The sequence below is a fragment of the Embiotoca jacksoni genome, unplaced genomic scaffold (assembly GCF_022577435.1).
Source record: "Embiotoca jacksoni isolate LCO1_2020_lvr unplaced genomic scaffold, fEmbJac1.0.p SCAF_15, whole genome shotgun sequence".
Classification (NCBI taxonomy): Eukaryota; Metazoa; Chordata; class Actinopteri; family Embiotocidae; genus Embiotoca; species Embiotoca jacksoni.
In genome coordinates, this window is record NW_027185285.1 from 6,248,673 (window position 1) to 6,268,811 (window position 20,139).

Below are 20,139 nucleotides of genomic sequence, written 5' to 3' on the forward strand. Positions count from 1 at the left end.
GGATCCCTTATAACACTAGTATTTCTTTTAAAATACCATTTTTACATTATTTCAAAAAATACACATTTTCACATTAAATTCGGGTGGTTGCTACTATAGTCAGATGACCCTCAATTTGGGAAGACTAAAATAAGTATGAGTTTTTACTTAGTTTGCACATGAATTTAAAATACTCTTTGAAAAATGCCTTAAATATTAAAAAAAAAAAATGGATAGAAATGCAAAAAAAAAAATCAAATACAAATTTAATAATGTTTCTTTAAAGTTGGAACCGTTTATACACTATTGGGAGTATTTTTCCTTGTTTTAGTTGCAGTATCAATAGATTATCAACCCTTTTTATCAAAATATTTCGCCAGAGCTTCGGTAAATTATTTTTAATGGCAAGTTATTTGCTGCAGTCTAGTGGCCAGTTTGGGGACTGTAGAATTAAAGAGAAGTTCTCCATAGATCATTTTAGGGGTCCCAAAGAGGACGGCACACATCCACACAATCGGTCGCAGTAGTTGTTAACAAAACTACTCCGCTTATTTTATATGATTTGTTGTGTTCGTTGTAGTTAACTTTGACGTCCTCGTGATGCAGGAAACTATTAGTTTGTGAAGCTCCCAAAGACTCAGTTTGGAGTTAAAACGGTTTGTCATCGTGAAAATTTTTAATGAAATCTGATACGTCTTACCGGTGTCCGCTCATAGATCGTATATTAAAGTTAAAAAAAAAAGAAAAGAAAAAGAAAACGAGTTTGCTGCTCTTGTGCTCTAAAACTTGTTTACACCGGAAGTCGGGGATATACTTCCTTGGCAACTGGACAGTCCTTGGCAACCACTCGGGGGAAAACAGGCACGATCATGGCAAAGATAGTCGCTGACAAAAAATCACTGTGGCAAACGGTGTGTGAAGGTAAGACAATAGACGCACTGGTTGCTCAGGCGTTTGTGAGCTGAGAAATTGAAGTTTATTTGTTTGGTGTGGGTTTTTTTGGAGAGTTTGAAGCTGAGCAGCCAAGCTCTCCCAACGCTGTGTGGACAGACTGCAGCTCGGGGAGCACTCTGCTCTCCCACTACAGCGGCAGCGCACACTCCCCTGTTTTCTATGGACTTACCGCAGACAAGGTAAGTGGTACAAATATGCACCGTCCGTCTGTCTGATCTGTCTGGCAGCAACTTTTGACATAACTGTGGTTTTTTTTTTTTTTTTAATCAGGTGTTTGTGGACGATGATCCTCCGAGAGTCTCTGACCCTCTTCTCGGCCACCCTGCTCTCTCCGGCTGCTCCGTGTCAGAAAAACGTCGTCCTTCACACCGGATGCGCACTTCAGCCCCTGAAGCTGCATCTGCTCCACAACTCTATATACGTAAGATGAAAGGCCTCTGCCCTGCAAAGGGGGGGGGGGGGGCACTCTATGCAAATATATCATGCTATCCAGACTTGTATAAGTATTCATTACTTATTGGTGTGTTTGCGTCAGGTCCTGTCCCACGTTTCTTGGAGAGCCGAGTGTTTCCGGTGCTGCTCCCTGGACTGGAGGCTTTGCTGGGTGAAGCAAAGAAACACAGATGTTTTGAGGTCTATATTTCATTTGATAAACATCTCGTGGCCAAAGGTTAAAATGCCCCACAGATTTATTACGACTCTAAAATTTTGAATTTGTTTTGCACTGCACTGGAATGCATTTATGTTTAAATATAAAGATTTATTGTCCAAAAATGTAATTGTACTGAATATTAACGTTTGAATAAAAAAAAATCACATTATCTGCTTATAAAATTGTGTGTACGAGTACATTGAAATTCGCCACACATTTTTTTTTTTTGCAACTATTGCAATAAAATGCTGATAGTTATATGTATGTAATAAACCAGTCATATGATCTTCAATAATAATAATAACAGTAGTTTTTGTGTTTTAGCACTTGTACATTTTGCTAATAAGAATTCTGTCCTTTTTAGTGAATAGAAATTTTGAATGCAGGACTTTTACTTTGAACCGCTCCTTTGTGTTTCAGAGGAAAATAACGGCGTTTGATGGATGCGACTTTCTAACCGAGTGGCTCTACAAGTAAGAGCCCTCCTACACACACACACACACACACACACACCTCTGCACTCGATACTCAACGTAAATTCACTCAGATGTCATATTGTAAGTGCTGCGCATGGAAAAATTGTGCATGGGTCATGTTTCTTCAGCAATAACCCCTGCAGGCGAGGACAGGTTCCAGTGAAATTTCTCGACATCCCCTTTGTCAAGGACTGGCTCAGCATTCAGTGAGTGTCTGCTCAACGTGCCTCACATACACACACTTTGCTACACACACGTATAGTCTAATGGTTCCGTCTAGAGGTTATAACAGAAAACAATCTTAAATTATGACAATGCACAAACATGCACGCTCTTGCAGAAGAAGACACATACTCTCCCATCTTGTCTCATCACTCGTTCTTCCCCCATCTCTTCCCGTTCTCTAGCCCCAGGCCCCCCATCCCTCTGTTTCTGCTGCTGAGCGAGGATCAGGCTGCACTGCTCATTCAGGGTTTCTGGAGGGGATACAAGGTACACCGGACATGACTTGAAGCAGAATGTTGTTTAGAGGCTTTCTGTCCAACCACTTATAGAAGAAGAAGGGCTAGCAGAGTGGAAAAGACTCTGTGTAAATTTAGTTGCAGGGTCCTGACATGGGTCTGAAAAGCCTCAAAAAAGGTCAATCAACACAAACATAAAGTCTTGGAAAATCAGGGAGGTTTGTCACATTCAAAGCCAAGAAAAAGTACAAATATGTTGCTTCGTTTTGGATGCATATTGCATTACAATGTTTACAAACTATCACTCAACATACTTACACATAAGTTTGGCCATAGCCAAATTGATTTAAGAAGTTAGTGTGGGGGGGGAAATGAAGAAGAAGAAAGCGTGAAGGAATCCTGCAACCATCTCACGAGACCAGTCTAGAGGGGGGGTGGGTTGGGGTGGGGTTCTGTTAGGATAAAATAGGCATCCTCCTGCATGTGCATTGGCCCTCAATGCCTTCTTGTTGTATAATCCCATCCCTTCTTCCACAGGGGCTGCAATTTTATTCAGCAGCTTGATTATGTCATCAGTGATGCCAGGCTTTAATTCCCTCCTGTGTGGGTGTTGTGGACTCAAGTGCTCTGTACTGCGATATAAATAGACCCACACAAACACTACCAGAGGCAAATAGCAGTGATTTTCTTCACATTCACACACTTGATAAACACGACAAGCAAGGGTCATGTTTTTTTTGTTTTTTTTTTGTCTCAACAGAAACTCTTTTTTTTTTTTTTTTTTCTCCTAAATTATCCCTAAATGCTTATGGAAGGAATCAGTCTCGCTGCACAAATCATTGAGAGGAAAAGATGCCAGCTGTGCTGGCATGTACGATTATAATGCATTTGAATGACCTAAAGCTGTGTCTGCACATGTGGGCGTTGAGCATTGTTGTGTGGGCATGAAAAGGCGGATTGAATGTGTGGCGCACGTATCCAGTTTTGAACTGCTTGCGCACCAGTAGGGGGCAACACTGCCTCTCTTTTTATTTTTTATTTTCCTTTGACTGCACAAAATCTAATTGGCCTCTGCTCACATGAGGTGGCAGCAGTGAGCTGCCTGTCCCTCGTCACTGTGTTTACCCGGAACTGAGAGAGGTTCAGTCGGGCCACTGATAGCACTGCAGCCGAGCACCCCAAGGGATCTAGAGGAAGAGAGAGACACATAAGTCAACAGGGAGAGAATGGGAAGATTATGTGGAAGGATGAAGCTCGGGCTATGTTTGGAACATTTTCGGTTGAATGACAAAAGGGAGGAAAGAGGCGAGCGGATGTTTCAGATTAAGAATGGAGCAAGATGGAGGCAAATGCAGCCTTGCCAACATTTGTAGAGTACGAATATTCAGATAGCCTCCGAGAGGCGCAGGGGCACCGAGAGAAGCAGCGCAATCGGGGTCTGAAGTTGAGGATTGGCCTCTTAAAGACACAGAGGATCATGACTTATTTATGATACACGGGGTGGAGATATTTTGGGTTGGCAGAGTCCTGTCAGGCGCTGTAGTGTGTCACGGCTGCTGTTACCTTGACTGTAGACAAACAGCAGTCAACAGCACAAACACTCCACTGTGAAGCACAGTCCAACTTCTGCTGGCATAAGTGTTTCCAAACGGCATGTGGTAATTGAAAGTTACAATTTATTGTCTCCCATTTCAATGAAAATTAAACATCATTTATTGCATATATTCTCAAGTAATTTTCCAATCAAGACACCATACTTCACAGATCTCCTCTCTTAAGTGAACAATAACAAAACGGTATTTCACTAAAACCTGCTTCAGTGGGAGATTTTTAAGTACTTGAGAATATTTTCCAGGGTTTATATAAGTATAATAGGATTATAGGGTTTTGCTATAGAATATGCAATCAGTATAAGATCAATATAGGCTGTTCTCTTAACCCCCAACATGCACCATCTCTTTCCCCTCTCTCCAGCTGTTATATAACCTGCCTGACGCAGCGCTGACTGCAGAGCATGTGTGTGTGTGTGTGTGTGTGTGTGTGTGTGTGTGTGTGTGTGTGTGTGTGTGTGTGTGTGTGTGTACTTGTGTTCTGCTAAGAAAGACAGACAGACAGACTGAAGGCCAGGAAGCCGGGATGGGGCGAATGTTCATGGATCTGAGTTTTATCCCTCCATTATTAATCTCTTTCATCAAAACGCTGAGGACTGTGGAAGAGCAGCGGGGGAGTTATTAGTACACACTGAGAGACACGCACGCTAACTCGCATCTCTGACCCAGACAATGCGATTGTCTCTTATTTCACTCACGTAGAACCCTAAAGAGCTGCTAGGTCTAAACATATTACATAATCTACTTTGCACTGTGTGCCTTAACCCAACTCTAATCCATTCATCCATGCCTGCTACTGCAATGCACACATATGTACGTGCACACACACACACAAACACACACACACGCACACGCACTCTTCAGTGATCGCTAAGACGTCTCAGGATTACTCAAGTCTCAGAAGCCGAGTTAGAGCAGTGTTGCTGCTGTGTAATAAATTCCCATGATAATTCGGCCATCAATATTGGTGGTTGTGGTCAGGTAGAGACGAAGGCTTTTATCATCGTCATTTCCACTGCGTCCATTTGCAGATTTATTAAGTGTGTAATCACTATGGCTGGCCTTGTCCTAACTGGAGCACGGCCACCGCCTGGACCGCCAAACCTCATAATAAATCACAATTTAGTCGAACTAAAGTCAAATCAGTTAGCATGTTTGTTTTTGACTGGTTATCTTGTTTCCGTCCACGATGGGTTGTTAGATGTGATTCTTTTGTTCAACACTTTTGGGAAATACACGTATTCACTTTCTGGTGGAGAGATGTATAGATGAGAAGTCTGATACTACTCGCATATTTGTCTGGTAAATATGAAGCCATACAGCTAGAAGCTTGTACTTTATCTTGGCAAACAGAGGGATAGAGCTGGCTTCGCTCCGAGGGAGCAGTCAAGCAGCTCTTGAGCCAAGACAAAAGTCCACCATAAAACTACCGATGAGATATTGAATTGTTGCTTTTACACTTTGCGTTCATTTGCGTAGGAAAGTAAATGTTTCCCAAAATTTTAAACTTGTGTTTCAAAAGCCTAAGTTGTTTTACTTTTCATGGCGATTTCTGTGTTTAGAATGCTCACACATTTTATTGTGACGGTTTAATTGTAGGTTTATATTATTATTATTTTCTTTGGTTATATCATTTTGACTGAATAAAAAAAAAAAAAAAAAAGCCCTGTTACACTCCCTACATGCCTAAGAAGTCGTCTTGGACTAGCAGGCACACTTATTGTTCAAAAGTAGGGCACTACGAGTTCTGAGTGGTATCCCACTTGACATAAACCAATAGAGATGGTTGACACAAACGCACACACACACACACACACACACATACGCACACGCACACCCCGACAGACAGAGAGAGAACTGTAACGTCAACAGCAGAAGTAGGTCTGTGATTCCAGCCGAAATGATCCGAGGGCAGCGTTAGATGAATGGTTTGAATTGAGGTTCAGTGTTAAGTCGGTGGTGGACCACGTGCAGGGACACTCATGCAGAAAATATGTCACAGCAGGCACGCAGGACATTCAGTAGCCTGGTCCTCACTGGCCCCTCCTGCAGATGGGCTGTGGTGGCATGTTGTCCCAAAATGAGACGGACCGGTCAGAGCATGAAAAGCCTACATAGTCAGACCTGTGATTTCAATTTTCATCTGTAATAAAAAAAAAAAAAAGAAAGTATTTTAGCCCTTATTAACTTGTCAGTGTTTTTACAGAGGCCAGTAGGGTCAAAGTGCAACCACTTACTGTGGTTGAGACTGGAGAGGCTTGAAACACGACCACAGGTCGCTGGGTGATGGAGGCATCGATGGACAAAAAGATGATGGATGAGTGGGTGGATGGAGTGTGAAGGGTAGATGGAGCAGATTGTGGCCGTGTCTTTATGCAGCTTGTCAGTGATATTACTGCGGCCAGGTCCTCCAAACAGAAGCCATTGTGCCGCTGCAGAGTGTGAGACCGGGTGAGAACCTCGGTCTCACAGGCAGCTCTGCACACACAAAAAAAAGAATGCAGCTTGAAAGGCTTTGCAACGGGACTGCAGTTTGTGTGACAAAGCGTCTGCACAGTTTTTTGTCACCGCATGGTTGAATGCCATTTGTTACTGCGGTGTGTATGCGCGTGTGTTTGGGGGAGGGGGTCTACTTATGCTGCTGATGGTCCACAGAACTTATCTGTGTGTTTGTGTGTATTTGCTTGTGGTTGCGTTTTTGCATCTCAAGTAATGCATGCGGACGACTGCGGCCTTGCGATGTCTTGGTCATTTTTCCAATCGCTCTAATCCCTGCCTTCATGCCAGCACGCAGCATGGGGGCTGACTCACATGCACATTAAACCACACTCTGCCACGTCTGCAGTGACGCGGATGATTATAAGAAGATACCGTGTTGGCGAAGATTTACCAAGAACACCATTTTGGTGTCAGTCAAACGGCATTATGCTCACACACAGCACAAAGAAACCCAATCGCACAGAGTCCGATGCCAGCTTCATGCACAAGATCAAAACAATACCATACCACTACTAATCAGCTGTGCTGATGCACACAGACAAGCTTCAAAACACACACACGCACACACACGCACGCACGCTCACTCACTCACTCAACACAGCTATTTGTCTCCTGCTGTCACAATCAAACCGTCCACACACTGTATAGAGCTTGTACATTCAGCTTTCCAAGGACTGAATTTGATTTTGTGTGTGTGTGTGTGAGGCACATTATGAAGCAGTGTGGTTCCTTGCCCATCAAACGTTTCTATCAATTAAGGAGTAACTGACAGCAACACGGGCAGAAAAGGAGATTTAAGATTCATGGAGGACACCAATGGCACACACGGACACAAACAGATTACACAGGCGATGGTGAGCAAACACAACTGATTCCAACCCCACCCCCCACCCCCTAACCAACACTGACCCTCACCCCTCATTTCCATTTCTATGGTCTGCTCCCATCAGTGGAGGGGCTGTTGCGCCTCTGTGACACCCAATGAATTAACTAGCTCGCTCGTCTTACCCATTCTTAAACCCATCGCTGGGCTTATATAACAGCCCCACTTTCATACCCATTAATAGCAACACTATTGTTGCCACACAACCAGGCACATGGGAGAATGTTGGGGTTGCACGGAGCAGTGGGAAACACAACTCATTGTAAGTCACTTTGGATAAAAGCGTCAGCTGAATGAAATGTAATGTAAAAACAAGACTGGAGAGAGGTTGAGGTGGGACAGACTGTGGACGGAGCGGGATGAAACACTGACGTGTCGGAGAGAGGTGAGGTGAACTTGGTTTGAGAGACACTATCTGAGGAGATGCAGGTCTGGGAAGTGAAGGAGAAGAGAGGGGAGGACCAGAGCCTCCCAGAGAGAGAGAGAGAGAGAGAGAGAGAGAGGGGAGGAACTAGGAGATAGAGGGAAGAAACGGAAGGCGAAGGAGGCCTGGTTAGTGAGGAGCAGTTGTAGGAGGGGGAGATAAAGAAAGGAGAGTGTGCTATTCGGGGGACGTTTTCTTTTCATCTGAAGCAGCAAACCTGTTTAGTAATCTCTGAGGAAACCCAGCAGCCCTCACACAAACTCACAGCGACTGTGGGGGTTTCCTCCAAGAACAATCGCATAATTCATGCTAACTACAGCCTGGACAGAAAGAAGAATCAAAAACTGCTCCCTAACAAAAGGCTGCACACATCTACAGCATAATTCCACCTATTTACCGCCCACATGACACGTACACAAATATATTCATATTATATTTACATTAATTATATATTATATCTTTACATGATTGATTACTCTTAACAGCGACTGTGCAGAACAACAGGAACCTGTCGGATGTCGTAATAATAACAAACTTTATTGAAAGAGCACATTTGAAATTAAAGCTACAAGGAGCTTTACATTAAAAAAAAAAAAAAAAAAATCAAGATTAAAATACTTCAACACTACAGTTATATATAGATATATAGATTTTTTTTTTTGTTTTTTTTGTTTTTTTTGTACAGTACAGTTAAATACACCATGGTAAGAAAAAAGATAAAGAAAAGTGAAATAGACAAATAGAAGTTACAGCTTTTAAAACGACGGGCTGGACTAGCAGGAAAGATGACAGAGTATCTAACAGCATGTTTATTAAGTTGTTTCACCTATTTGGTTTTAATTTGCAGTAAAGATATAATCGATCAATCTTGTAAAATGAACATAAATATTTGATTTACTGGAAGGATGAAGAAATCCAGACGTGGCGTCTCCAAACAAAGCAAATGAGCCATTTTCCCTGTACAAGTCGAAGCTGTACTAACCAAAGCTTTCTAAATGGGCCACCTTAAACAACAGCGGTGACTTGTTGGTACTGATTGGCTTGCAGCCTAATCAAGTTATTGATGATGTTTGCTTGTGTGAATATATGCATGTGCTGCCTTCACACGTGTGCTGCGATTGTTATAGGTCAGAGCATGCCCAGATGTGCAGCAGCTGCGCCAGTGGCAGAAAAAGCTGAGGGGAAACCAGAACATTGCCAAAACTGTCGAGCGGTTCTGGGCGCGGCAAGAGAGCCGAGGTGAGCGCACGCACGAACACACTCGCACGGTATCACCCATCGCCGGGCCTCAGGCTGGCTGGCAACACAATACCATTGATTTTTTTTTTTTTTTTTTTTTTTTTCCTCCCGTCTCTGGCCGACAACAGCTGCTGATAGGCTGATAGACGCGTTCATGTTCATACAAACATGCCAGAATGCAGAGACATCAACCCTGTTCATGAATACACATATACGCTTGTTAACCATGTGCGCGGGATAGTCTCACGCTTATAAATCGCTGCAAAGATACAGTATTCATCCCAGCGGGGGGGCTTTGACGTTAAAGCTGTAAGATGTGGACTCCGGGGGCAGCGACAGAGAGAGAGAGAGAGAACGAGAAAAAAAAAAAAAAAAAAAAAAAAAAGGGGAGCGAGTAAGACCAAGAGAGAAGGTCGCGAGAATGTCTGCACGGGTCACGGGTGTGTTTGTGTGACAGAGATGGCAGAGGATGGAGCGGGGGGAGGAGGGGGGGGGGGGGTCCATCCATGTGAAGAAAGAGAGGAGTTACAGGGTGACATGAAGACGGAGACGTGTAAAATGATTTGTGTGTCTGGGCCCTCGAGTGAATGTGCGTGTACTGCGTGTATCGTGTGTACTGCGTGTGTACCGTGTGTACACTTGAAGGACAGAGCAGAGCAGCTGGGAATGCAGACCCATGTCCGGTGTGACTGACTGACATTAGAGCTCAAGGATAGAGACTAAAACTTTGTCCTCGGAAATGCACACAAAGCACACAGCGGTGTAGAAATGACGCAAAGATGATTCCCGACCGGTGCCTCCTTGGAGAACAAGTAACAAGAGGCTGCCCAAGTCGAACAAAAAGAACCACTGCGAAATTGAGCTCGATGAAAAGATGCATGGCGATGAAGCCTCATAACTTTCCCTTCGTTGCATCCCCAGGATGACATTTTTGATCAACTACGAGATCAACTTCTTTTAAATTTGAGGAATTGTTTTATCTAAAAAAAAAAAAAAAAAAAAAAAACCGGAATGAAATTCCTGTTTTGTGCTCATTGCTAAATTAAATGACCATATAAACGTGTTAAACTAAAGTGATAAACACAGTTAGCATTATATCTGCTCAGCAGCATGTTAACATCATAATTGGACGCATGTTGCCACGCTGGCGTTAGCATTTAGCTCAAAGCACAGCTATACCTCAATACAGCATGTACACCCCGAATAATTAAAATCTCCACATTTTACTGAAGCATGCTTTACGATGAATGCCACAATTTCTTCAAAATGTTCTGTTCTTTGTACTGAACCCATTTCTATGTGGGAACCCCCCCCCCCCCCCCAAAAAAAAAAAAAGAATCCTCAGATGTATGTTTTGTAAAATAATGACGTATGCATGGGGGGGGGGGGGGGGGGGGGGGAATACATATTTTAGAAAAAAAAAAAAAAAAAAAAAGTCAGCCTCTAGATGTAGTTCTGACATATTAAATATAAAACAAAGCGAGGAGTAACACAAGATTGTTGTCTTCGCAAGACCCAACGATTATTAATTCGCGCGCGCTTTAGGCCTTCCGCGCGCGCTCCGGTAATGCACGTCAAAGCTGGTCACAACACTTTCTCTGTTTTTGTCGCTTTGCGAACAATGAACGACACCATCGTGAGCGCAGGTCGCTTCCACACCGGCAACATTCCACGCAACAAAGGCGCTCGCTTGCAGCTGCAGCTGAAGGCCGGCCGGCCGGCCTTCAGCTGACATTCTTCCACGGCCACGCTGCGCTGCCCCGCTGCTAACTGCTGCTACTGCTAACTGCTGACCTGGACATTCTGGCAAAGAGGGGGGGGGGGAGAGGGGAGGGGGGGGATGTGCGTGCAAGAGAGCGTGTCGGTGCGCGAGAGGGGTCTTGTCCAGACGGTCATCCCTGAATGGGAACCATTGCCTGACCTCTTCAGCAGAATCCGAAACGGACGAGAATGGGAGAGAACCAGAAATGTGCGAGACAGCAGCGAGGGAGGTGGGGGGTGGGGGGGGGGGGGGACGGTGCTGAAGTTGCAGTTTGTTGGCTGGTTTTTCCAGTGTTGTTTTTTTTTTTGTTGTTTTTTTTGGGGGGGGGGGGGGGGGGTGTAATGAAGCGAACACTGCCCTCCAGCACTCGCAGACAACTGACCCATGTGGGACAGAGGTAGAGAGAGAGAGGGTGTGGAAGAATTTATTTAGGGAAGCCTCCCCCCTCCCCCACCCACCCCCTCACCCTCACCCCTCACCCTACCGCATGCACGCCCTTTAAGTCGGTCCAGCAGCGGCAGCTGCACTCATCTCATCTGCCCCCCCCTCCCCCGGGGGGGAAGCCAGCATGCAAAGCTCTCCGGCCATTTCATAGTCTGAAATCAGAATCGGTCAGCGATGGGAGAGAAGAACAATAAGGCAAAGAGCAGACACACGCCGATATGTCAGAAGGTCAAAAGGTCACAGCTCCCTTGACAGGTGCAGCTCTCAACAGTTAATGAATCACCACATGTCCATCCTTGACCGTAGCCCGGCGCGTTGGGCGTTTACCATCACCCTGTTAAAACGGAGGCAGTTGTCACAGCTTCGTCTTGTGCTTCATGTTGTTGGATAAAGGTTTCCGGCAGGTTCACCCGCTGCCAAGGGCGCACGAAGAAAGAAAAAAAGAGTCTACAGAGGTCAAAATTGCAGCAACACTTGTAGTATTTAACAACAACAAAAAAAGTGACCTTAAAATTAAAGTTGTTCCATATGTACTGAGTGTTGCTGGAGTTTTGACTGCTGTACTTCATGTTGTTGTCAGTAGTTTATCATGAAATGAAATGGATGTAGAAATGGGTGAATTGCTGTAGCACTTTCCTCCGTTTTTAAGATCTTCACGTATATAAAGACCCTCCTCATCCTGTTTATAAATAGCCCAAAAAAAAGTCGTGGTATCTGAAACGGGAAAATTAATTTTTAGATGAGGAAAAAGCACTAAATGGCTCCACCACTCCATACACTGATGCCGCTTGTAGTATCGATGCACTTTTTCGACTAAAATACTGCAGGTTAGTTCAAATGTACACTTCATCAGTCATTAGCGTGTTAATAAATCAAAGCAACTTATCACTGCCATAATTTACAATCTGTTTGTCGCTCTTGTTTGAGGCCCGAATGGTCAAATGTAACTGTCTGATCATCATAGATTTACTCCTCCGAGACAACCATAGTATCTATCTATAATTGGGAATAGCAAAACTTATACTTAATATTACAATTTTTAAAAACAAATTGGTTACCAATGTAGACACGTTTGTGTTAGAATTGGAAAGTTGCGCAAAATAAAGTCTATAAAATCTTTCACTGGAAATAATCTGACCGACAACTCTGAGCTTTTACATTTTTAACAGTTAAAAAATTATTATTATTATTTTTTTTTAAAGGTACTACTCAGTCACCTCGGTGAACAATTTAGCACTGCAGAATAGCGCAGTGAATCTTGTTGTCGAGGTACAGCATGTGCATTTCTAAACGATGAAAATGCATTACGATTTGCTTGAAAATCAATAAACACATTAAAGATGCAGTTCTCGTTCGTCTCCAGTGGGTTTGTTGATGACGGATCCTCCAGAGAGCCCCCAACCCGGGAACTCTGACGTGTCCATCCAGGTGGTTTCCCCGACCCCCCAGAGCACCACGGTCCACACCCCCACCACTCAGATGACCCCAGAGGCCGCTGACTTGCTCACGACCAGCATGACTAATTTCCTGACTGTGTCCGAGCCTGTTGACAAATCTCCAAATGCGGCGTCTCTGTCTTTACAAGGGAATCACAACCCGAGCTAGACGGTTGGTACTGCTAACTGAAATCATTAACTCTGTGTACAAGGTTTTCCTGGTGTTTAAAGGCTATTAAACTGTATTAGGTTGATGTCAAACTGGCCAAAGTGATCACTCAAAACAAGCCATTAAAAACGTCTCTAACCAATTGGATATGGCCTGGCAAGGATTTATGCTCCGAGATCCGTGTCTAATTAGTTTATTGCTTTCATTGCCTTTTTGATGGATCACTTCCCTTCACGAGTCTCGTCCAACAAATGAAAACCACGTAGCACGGTTCACGTATTATGCTGTGGAGAGTGAAACCTCCTGTAACGGACTTAATATCCCCTCTCAGGACCTCTAGCTGATACCCAACTGGAAGATAACCATATTTCCTTCATCTGTCTTTTCCTTTTCCTCTAGTGACACATCTCGCTTCACCAAGGGGGTCATGGTGTTCCCAGGGCCAGAAATCGGTGACCACAGAGCAGCACCCCCTGTCCTGTTTATCAAGAAAGCTTATCAGGGAAACGGAGAATTAAAGAGGGTTCAAAAACATCAGCGAGATCTCCGGTGGGTGATTGACAGCTGTCTGACTGCAGCAAAAGTAAAGTCTGATATTCTCCCGAGATGTTACCACTTTGCAGGCGATCATAACCTCAGAAGAAGTTTCACATGGTGCCCTTTTCACAATAGATATTTTAGTGTGTTTATGCTGAAGCTGTACAGACAAAAAAAACAAACATGTAATGTGCAAATTTATCAATAATATAACATTTCTACTAATTGGACTTTGGCTAAAATAGAAAAGTTAAGTACATGACATAAAGTAACAACATCACAGTAGATATATACATAGAAGAATTTCACTGTATGATGAAAGTGCTCGCCTAATATTTTCAGCACGGAGTGGATCTGCTCGTAGATTTTGTCCATACTGCATTTTATTCCCGCGTAATCCTGCATACACACTGTTGTTTGTTAAAATTTGTTCCACTGTGCTTTAATTTAAATTTTATTTTATTTCATTTGTATGTAATGTTTAATATTTTTTACTACCTCTCTTTTTATTCTGTCTTTTTTTAAATTTTTTATTGCTTTTACCCTTTACCTGTACATGCTGCTGTAGTGAAGAAATCCATCCATCCATCCATCCATCCATCCATCCATCCATCCATCCATCCATCCAACAGCTGAGTTAGTATTTGGTCTTTTGCATCATGCACCCGATGGTTAGACATTTTTGCATTGCCCTTACTGAGGCCGGCACCTTCGGCTATCTGTTTTTGGCAGCCGGTGGCGATCAAACATCGTCTCAAATGTCACGGATCGGCCGTGAAAAGTTAGTGAAATTTGATTTGCAAAAAAAACAACAACAAAAAAAAAAACATTGCGTGCTGCTCATCCGACTCTGCAGCTCTTTGCTCTCTTTTATGCCACACTAAAAGACCATCCAGGTTTTTAACCGTCTTCTCCTTACTGCGTGTTCAATTAAGCTGAGTGAACGAAGTGCACTCCTGGCATATTCCCATCTCTCCACAAACCCGGCGTACCTGAGAGAATACGGCTGCTTCCCCCCTCTTGCCTCGGCGGTCTCATGACGGACGGCGTTCTTGACCATCCCAGTCGGTGATGCGCGCTGCCTCACCGTGAGGCATGAGGAGGAGGAGGAGGAGGGGGAGGGGGAGGGGGAGGAGGTCATGTATCTCCCTTTGCAGGTATGTGGATTCCTGGGAGACAGCTGCCAGTGGGTGAGGTGATAAAACAGCCCATTTCATTCTGGGGACATCTGATAGTGCAGCCAGCTCCAGAGAGTCTGGCAGCACTCGGGGCCCCGGCTGAAACCGGATCGCACGGCAGCAGAAGGGAAGTAGGCAGGCACCGGGCCATCCGAGCGCAGCCAGATCATGACGAGTTGTGATTCCGGGCCGAAGGTGGAAGTCTAGATTTAAAAAACCCCGTGTTCAGTAAAACTGAAACAGTTCAGTAATACACTTGTCATACTAATACTTCATGCTCTTAGAAGTACGCAGTATGCCAGACATTGTTTGAACTACAACTACGCAGGTTATCGGAGGCCTAAATTAAAGATAGTTGAACTCCTGGCTAGATATGGTCCGTCAACCTGCATCCTCAAAAGGAAAAATGTATGTCTGAAAACATTCCTCGTCTCCGTGGATCAAGCGTGTTAGCTGAGTCAGCATAAAGACTGCAACCAAGGAGAAACGGTTTGCCTGGCTATGTTAAAAAGGAAACAAAATATTTCTATAAGCACAGTGAAAACCTACTCATCAACGTGTTACATCTCCGTGATCACTCTATACAAACGCGTTTTTGTACAGGTTAAGAGTTTCACCCCGTTTTCAGTATCTTGGCGAGGCTAAAAAATAGCAACTTTTTGCCGTAGCCTCAGATTTACCACTAATTCTCAGTAAAAAAAATTAAAAAAAAAAGCAAATAAGTATATTTTCCAAGCAAGCAAGCAAGCAAACAAACAAAAAAAAGATAATCATTGAATGTTTTGCCATTTAAGGAGATTTTGCCTTTTTATATAGTTTGTAGCCTGTAGTAGACCTTTGAAGCTTTTTCCTTTAAATGTAAATGCTACACTTACATACATTGGTCAATTCTATTAAATAACAAATACCTGACACTATATTGTTTTTTCTTTCTTTTTTTCTCTTCTTTTTTTTACATTCATAATGATATTAATATTTGCCTAAAAAATGAAAGATCTTTTGCTTTTCATTTTGATATTCTCCTGTATAACTGTATTATTAGAAAAAGAAAACACCACATTCAATTAAAAGTTAACTACAAACATGACACTTTTATTGAACTTTTTTTTTCCTGAATCAGTTACAGAAACAAGAGAGTTAACCGGGTTTTTTTTTTGTTCTTTTTCTAATCAGGGGGATCAAGTTCTATACATAGGCATGCTGCGTCACTGCACAGTCATAGCTGTGAAAACCAATATTACCCCTGTCAGCTGCCCCGCTGGAACAGTCCGAAGGCAAGAAAAATCAGGAGAGGACAGGCAAGGACATGTCAACCCCAGGGAGGATGGGTGTTCAAATGGGCTACCTGGGGACGACAAACTTAACATAGAAGTTTTGTGCAAATTTCACCACAGTCTATTTGATTTTAAACACAGAGACAATATCAGTCGGAAGATTCCTTTTTCTTTTTCTTTTTTCTTTTTTTTTTTACCCTCGAGACTTCAAACTAACAGAGGAAGTTATTATTAGGTCCAACGATGGTGGCATTTTGTTCCTTTTTGGGGAATCATACTATTTTGGACCATTTCCCCTGACTTTAATCTCTGCTTCTCAACAACCAGCTCTCTTTCGTGTTAAAGAAAGTGTGTCGTCTGATATACACTGAAATTATGATTGCTGTCACATGACCTTTACATAAATAGAGTTAGTATTCAAAAGTACGTCTGAGAAAGGTCTTATATGTAGAAATGGTGATAAGCATGCACAGATAGGTAGTCGACGAGTGCAAAATCTACGAAGTCACATCATGTTATTATTCTTTTCTTTTCTTTTTTTTTGTACTCCACATTGAGTGAAAACATCACAAGAATTGAAACCTCCACCCTTTACCTCAAGAGTGTTGAGACTCAGGAGCTTTGTCCCTTTACAACTGACCATTCAAAACCCTGAGGACAGTTCTTCTTGCATGGATCTGAGGCCTGCAGCCTGTTTCTGACCAGGGTTGGCCCAAACAGAGCCTGACGTAGCGAGACAAGCTGTCTTTGGGCATGAAGCTGGCCTGCAAGTACCAGTCCTATTTTAGAATAGCCAGTGTGTAAGACATAAACATACAGCAGCAGTTAAAAGTTGACCCCTAGTCTTTTCTTAGTCGAGGTCTGATGTAAGATCAGGGGTCGCTAGACTGACTATTGGTGGGCTTGAAGTTAGTTTAGTCTGCCGTCCCTGCACTGCTTTTTATAGTTATCCCCAAAGAATCACAGAATAAGTCATCGTTTACTGCATGAAGTGCCAAAATTATTCACAGCCATTGTAGTTTTTTGTGAAAAATTTAAAATAAGTATGTTTGTATCACCTTGACAGCAAAGAGTGGACCACTGTCTTGACTGAGAATAGGAGGTACAACCAACGTATATCCTTTTAAATGACAACTCGCATAATTTGTTCGGACATTAATCAAACAAACAAAAAAAAAATAAAAAGCATATCTAGTGTTGGCAAAACATTTCCAAAATGCTAGTTTAAAAAATAAAAGACACCAGCGAGAAAAAATAAAAATAAAAGCATAATGTAGCAACAAGCAAATGTGTGAACACAAAGCAAACCAGTTTAAAAAATAAAAAAAAGGGAGAGAGAGAAAATCAGTTTGCAGTGGTCAGTGTTTCAACTGGTGTCTAAACTCAGCCTACAGTTTAAAAAAAAAAAAAGTAAACAAGCAAGCAAAGCTTTACTGCACTACTATGTACACAGCTTCCCGGGTGATGGAGAGAGCTGGTGTCATGATGAAGGGAAAGGGTGTGAAACAGAGACTCCAGTGAAACAAGAGTCCTTCTTGGCACGGGGACTTGAGCTATAGATGACCACAGAAAGACAGGAGGAGGGGGAGGAGGAGGAGGAAGAGGAGGGAGAGACGCTTAACCAGATAAAGAAGACAACCACATGGAGCAGAGCAACACGGCCGCCCCCCCACATCGCACACAAACACACACCCAGGGAGCCATTTTCTCACATGGATCGGAGGCTGAATGAAGGAAGTCAAAGAGATTTCATTGTCGCATCAACTCCCCTTGGACCGTCTCTTGCTATCTCCTTCCTTCGCACCCACCACCACCACCACCCCACCTTCCGTCTCCTCTTATATTTGATCCTCCTCTTTCTACCTTGCACTGTAAATCTGATCTTTCTAAGGCTCTAGGATATCTCCACACACCAGCCGCAGCTCTATATATAGGCTGTAACTCACAGTTTGACTACTGTATCTGCGTCGGTGTTTGTTTCTGCAGTTCTGGGCCTCACTGGAGACTCGTGTGGAGGAATATTTAGCACCAGAAAACCAACTTGGACTTTGAAATTTCCCCGCCAACGCTCATGAAATTACAACACTCACGTACGCACACACAAACACGGGTAGAGGAACTGAGAACGGGAGCGCATTTCTTTTCCTCGCTCAGTTTCCTGCTGATATAAAGTGACAGTTTCTCCTGGCTGCTTCAAGCCGCCAGTGGCCACCGGAGATGTGGGAGAGCACAGCAGTCTGACCTAGATTCGTGGAAGCAGCGCCTCCCCACTGATGACTGACGCCCTCCTCGTCCAATCATAATCCAATCCACTCCGTCGTGTATCTTCTAACGGCGGCTCATTAGCAGCTCGTGATCCCTCCGTCCAGGCTGCTTTTGTCGTGTCTGGGACACTGGGAGCTTCTTTTGGAGCTGCAGTTCGGGCTTCACAGATTGTGTTTGCAAAGTGTCCATGCAGGTGGGAGGATGACACCAGGTGAGAAGAGTTATGCGTTATATTCACAGACGGCGCAGAGAAATGCAGACCGGAGACAGAGAGGGAGGAAAAAGGCTTACTGGGGTAACAGTCTGGAGAAAAGAGAGGGTTTGTTGGAGCTGGAGAGTTGTTGGGAATACACGCACACACACACACACACACACACACACACACACACACACACACACACACACACACACACACACACACACACACACGCTCTCTCTCCTCTCATATCCTGTACATACACACCCACAGAGCCTGGATTATTTTTAAGAGGGCGGTGCTCGAGCTGTACAGTTGCCCATGTGCTCTGTCTTCACCTACAGTGTGGATAGATGGAGGACGGAGCCAAAATTTCCACTTGAGTGCCAGCATTGTGAAGGAGCAGCAGAAAAAACATCCTGCCCCACAGGAAGCGAGATAGAGCAGGAAAAAAGCGACACATTTCACAGTTTTCAAGGATGCCTACAACACTGTAGTGTCAGAAGAGCACACGACACCGAGAAAAAAAAAAAAAAAAAAAAAAAAAAATCTAAAAATGAATACTGCAGGTTGATATTTTCAGATCCAGATCGGTATGTCTTGTTTTGCTACTTGCTGGTCACATTTCAAGTTTTTAAACTCTTCCATAGAGATTTGTGTGCTAGAAAAGCTTTAGCTCTGTCCTCCATTCCCTACTTTCTCTCAATCTCACACACACACACACACACACACACACACACACACACACACACACACACTCATACAATAGTTGATTGGCACGCAGTCAGTGTTAAAGTCTGTACACGGAGTGAAAGGGCCCCTGTAGGCATCTGTGCTGTAAATCCAATCCAACCACATCGGGCCCCTTGTCCTGGGCCCCTCCCCTCCTCACCCTCTCCATCCTCTTCTTCTGTTCGTTTTCTATCACACATCCTCTTTCCAAACCTCTCGCTCACCACAGCTGCCTCCCCGTGTAGGTGGGAGGGGCAGAGGGAACCTGCGGTGGGAAAAATTAAGTTTGTCAACGATAAACTATCTGGAGAGTAAGATACAATATATTCACACGCGCGTACAGCAGCTGCAAGGGTTCCGTTCACACTTGTTTACAAATCTCAGCATACATATATTTATGACTAGGGTGTCATTTCAAAATCCTATTGTTTTTTTGGGGGGGCCTCAGGTTACATGGAGGCTTATGCTCTGTCCTCCGTTTGGTGGATTGTTCCCTGCAGTCTGACAGGAAGACCTGCGGCACCACTCAGAGCTGTGAAAAGATTTAAAGATTTACTCCCCTGCATTTTTATGGCGACATTTTTTTTTTTTTTTTTAATATTTTTATTTTTATTTTTATGTATTATAGTTCATATTTTCTATAAACAATGCTATTCTGCATCAGTCAATTGTCACGCAGGGCAATGTTTTTTGTACTAAGGAAACAAATACAAGGTTTGTCTGTCATAAAGTGCTCGGTCTCTTTTATTGGCAACTTTTAGATGCTGTTTGTTTATTTGAATCTTGAAATTAGACTACTATTAATTTGGAATCCTGATAACCGATCCCGTTATTGGTCAATGGGACATTGATTATTTATTTTCCTAGATTAATATTAGTACAAGCAGTAGGCGATTCGAGGAGGAATGAGGAGGGATTCCATTCCTCTGGTCAGCAAAATGACCAAAATGCATCCGCCTTGTTACCCTG

The 20,139-nt window shown here is 43.4% G+C and overlaps 2 protein-coding genes across 5 annotated transcripts in view; one reads left to right on the forward strand and one right to left on the reverse strand.

The window, feature by feature from the left end:
* On the forward strand, positions 1-18,995 carry iqck (IQ motif containing K). Of its 3 annotated transcripts, XM_069149140.1 has the most exons (10): positions 1-900; positions 985-1,112; positions 1,204-1,354; positions 1,469-1,566; positions 2,006-2,058; positions 2,190-2,267; positions 2,469-2,553; positions 9,066-9,177; positions 12,747-12,991; positions 13,388-13,476. In XM_069149140.1, the coding sequence occupies exons 1-9, from the start codon at positions 849-851 to the stop codon at positions 12,986-12,988; spliced, it is 999 nt and encodes a 332-aa protein (XP_069005241.1). In that variant the 5' UTR covers positions 1-848; the 3' UTR covers positions 12,989-12,991; positions 13,388-13,476. The 3 variants fall into 3 exon arrangements, with proteins under 3 accessions (XP_069005241.1, XP_069005242.1, XP_069005240.1); XM_069149141.1 differs by lacking the exon at positions 12,747-12,991 and having other exon boundaries at positions 13,388-18,995; XM_069149139.1 differs by having other exon boundaries at positions 12,747-13,477.
* Positions 15,768-20,139, reverse strand: part of gprc5ba (G protein-coupled receptor, class C, group 5, member Ba) — a 15,998-nt gene continuing 11,626 nt past the window's right edge. For both annotated transcript variants that reach the window (XM_069149137.1, XM_069149138.1), the window contains exon 4: positions 15,768-19,435. In XM_069149137.1, coding sequence (XP_069005238.1) covers positions 19,391-19,435 — 45 coding nt within the window. In that variant the 3' untranslated portion in view covers positions 15,768-19,390. The remainder of the gene's footprint in view (positions 19,436-20,139) is intronic.

Excerpts from the sequence above, each read along its gene's own strand:
- iqck (XM_069149139.1), top strand. The coding sequence starts at position 849 with ATGGCAAAGATAGTCGCTGACAAAAAATCACTGTGGCAAACGGTGTGT. Across the intron at positions 901-984 it reads GTGGCAAACGGTGTGTGAAG|AGTTTGAAGCTGAGCAGCCA; the intron begins GTAAGACAATAG and ends GTTTTTTTGGAG. Across the intron at positions 2,554-9,065 it reads GTTTCTGGAGGGGATACAAG|GTCAGAGCATGCCCAGATGT; the intron begins GTACACCGGACA and ends CGATTGTTATAG.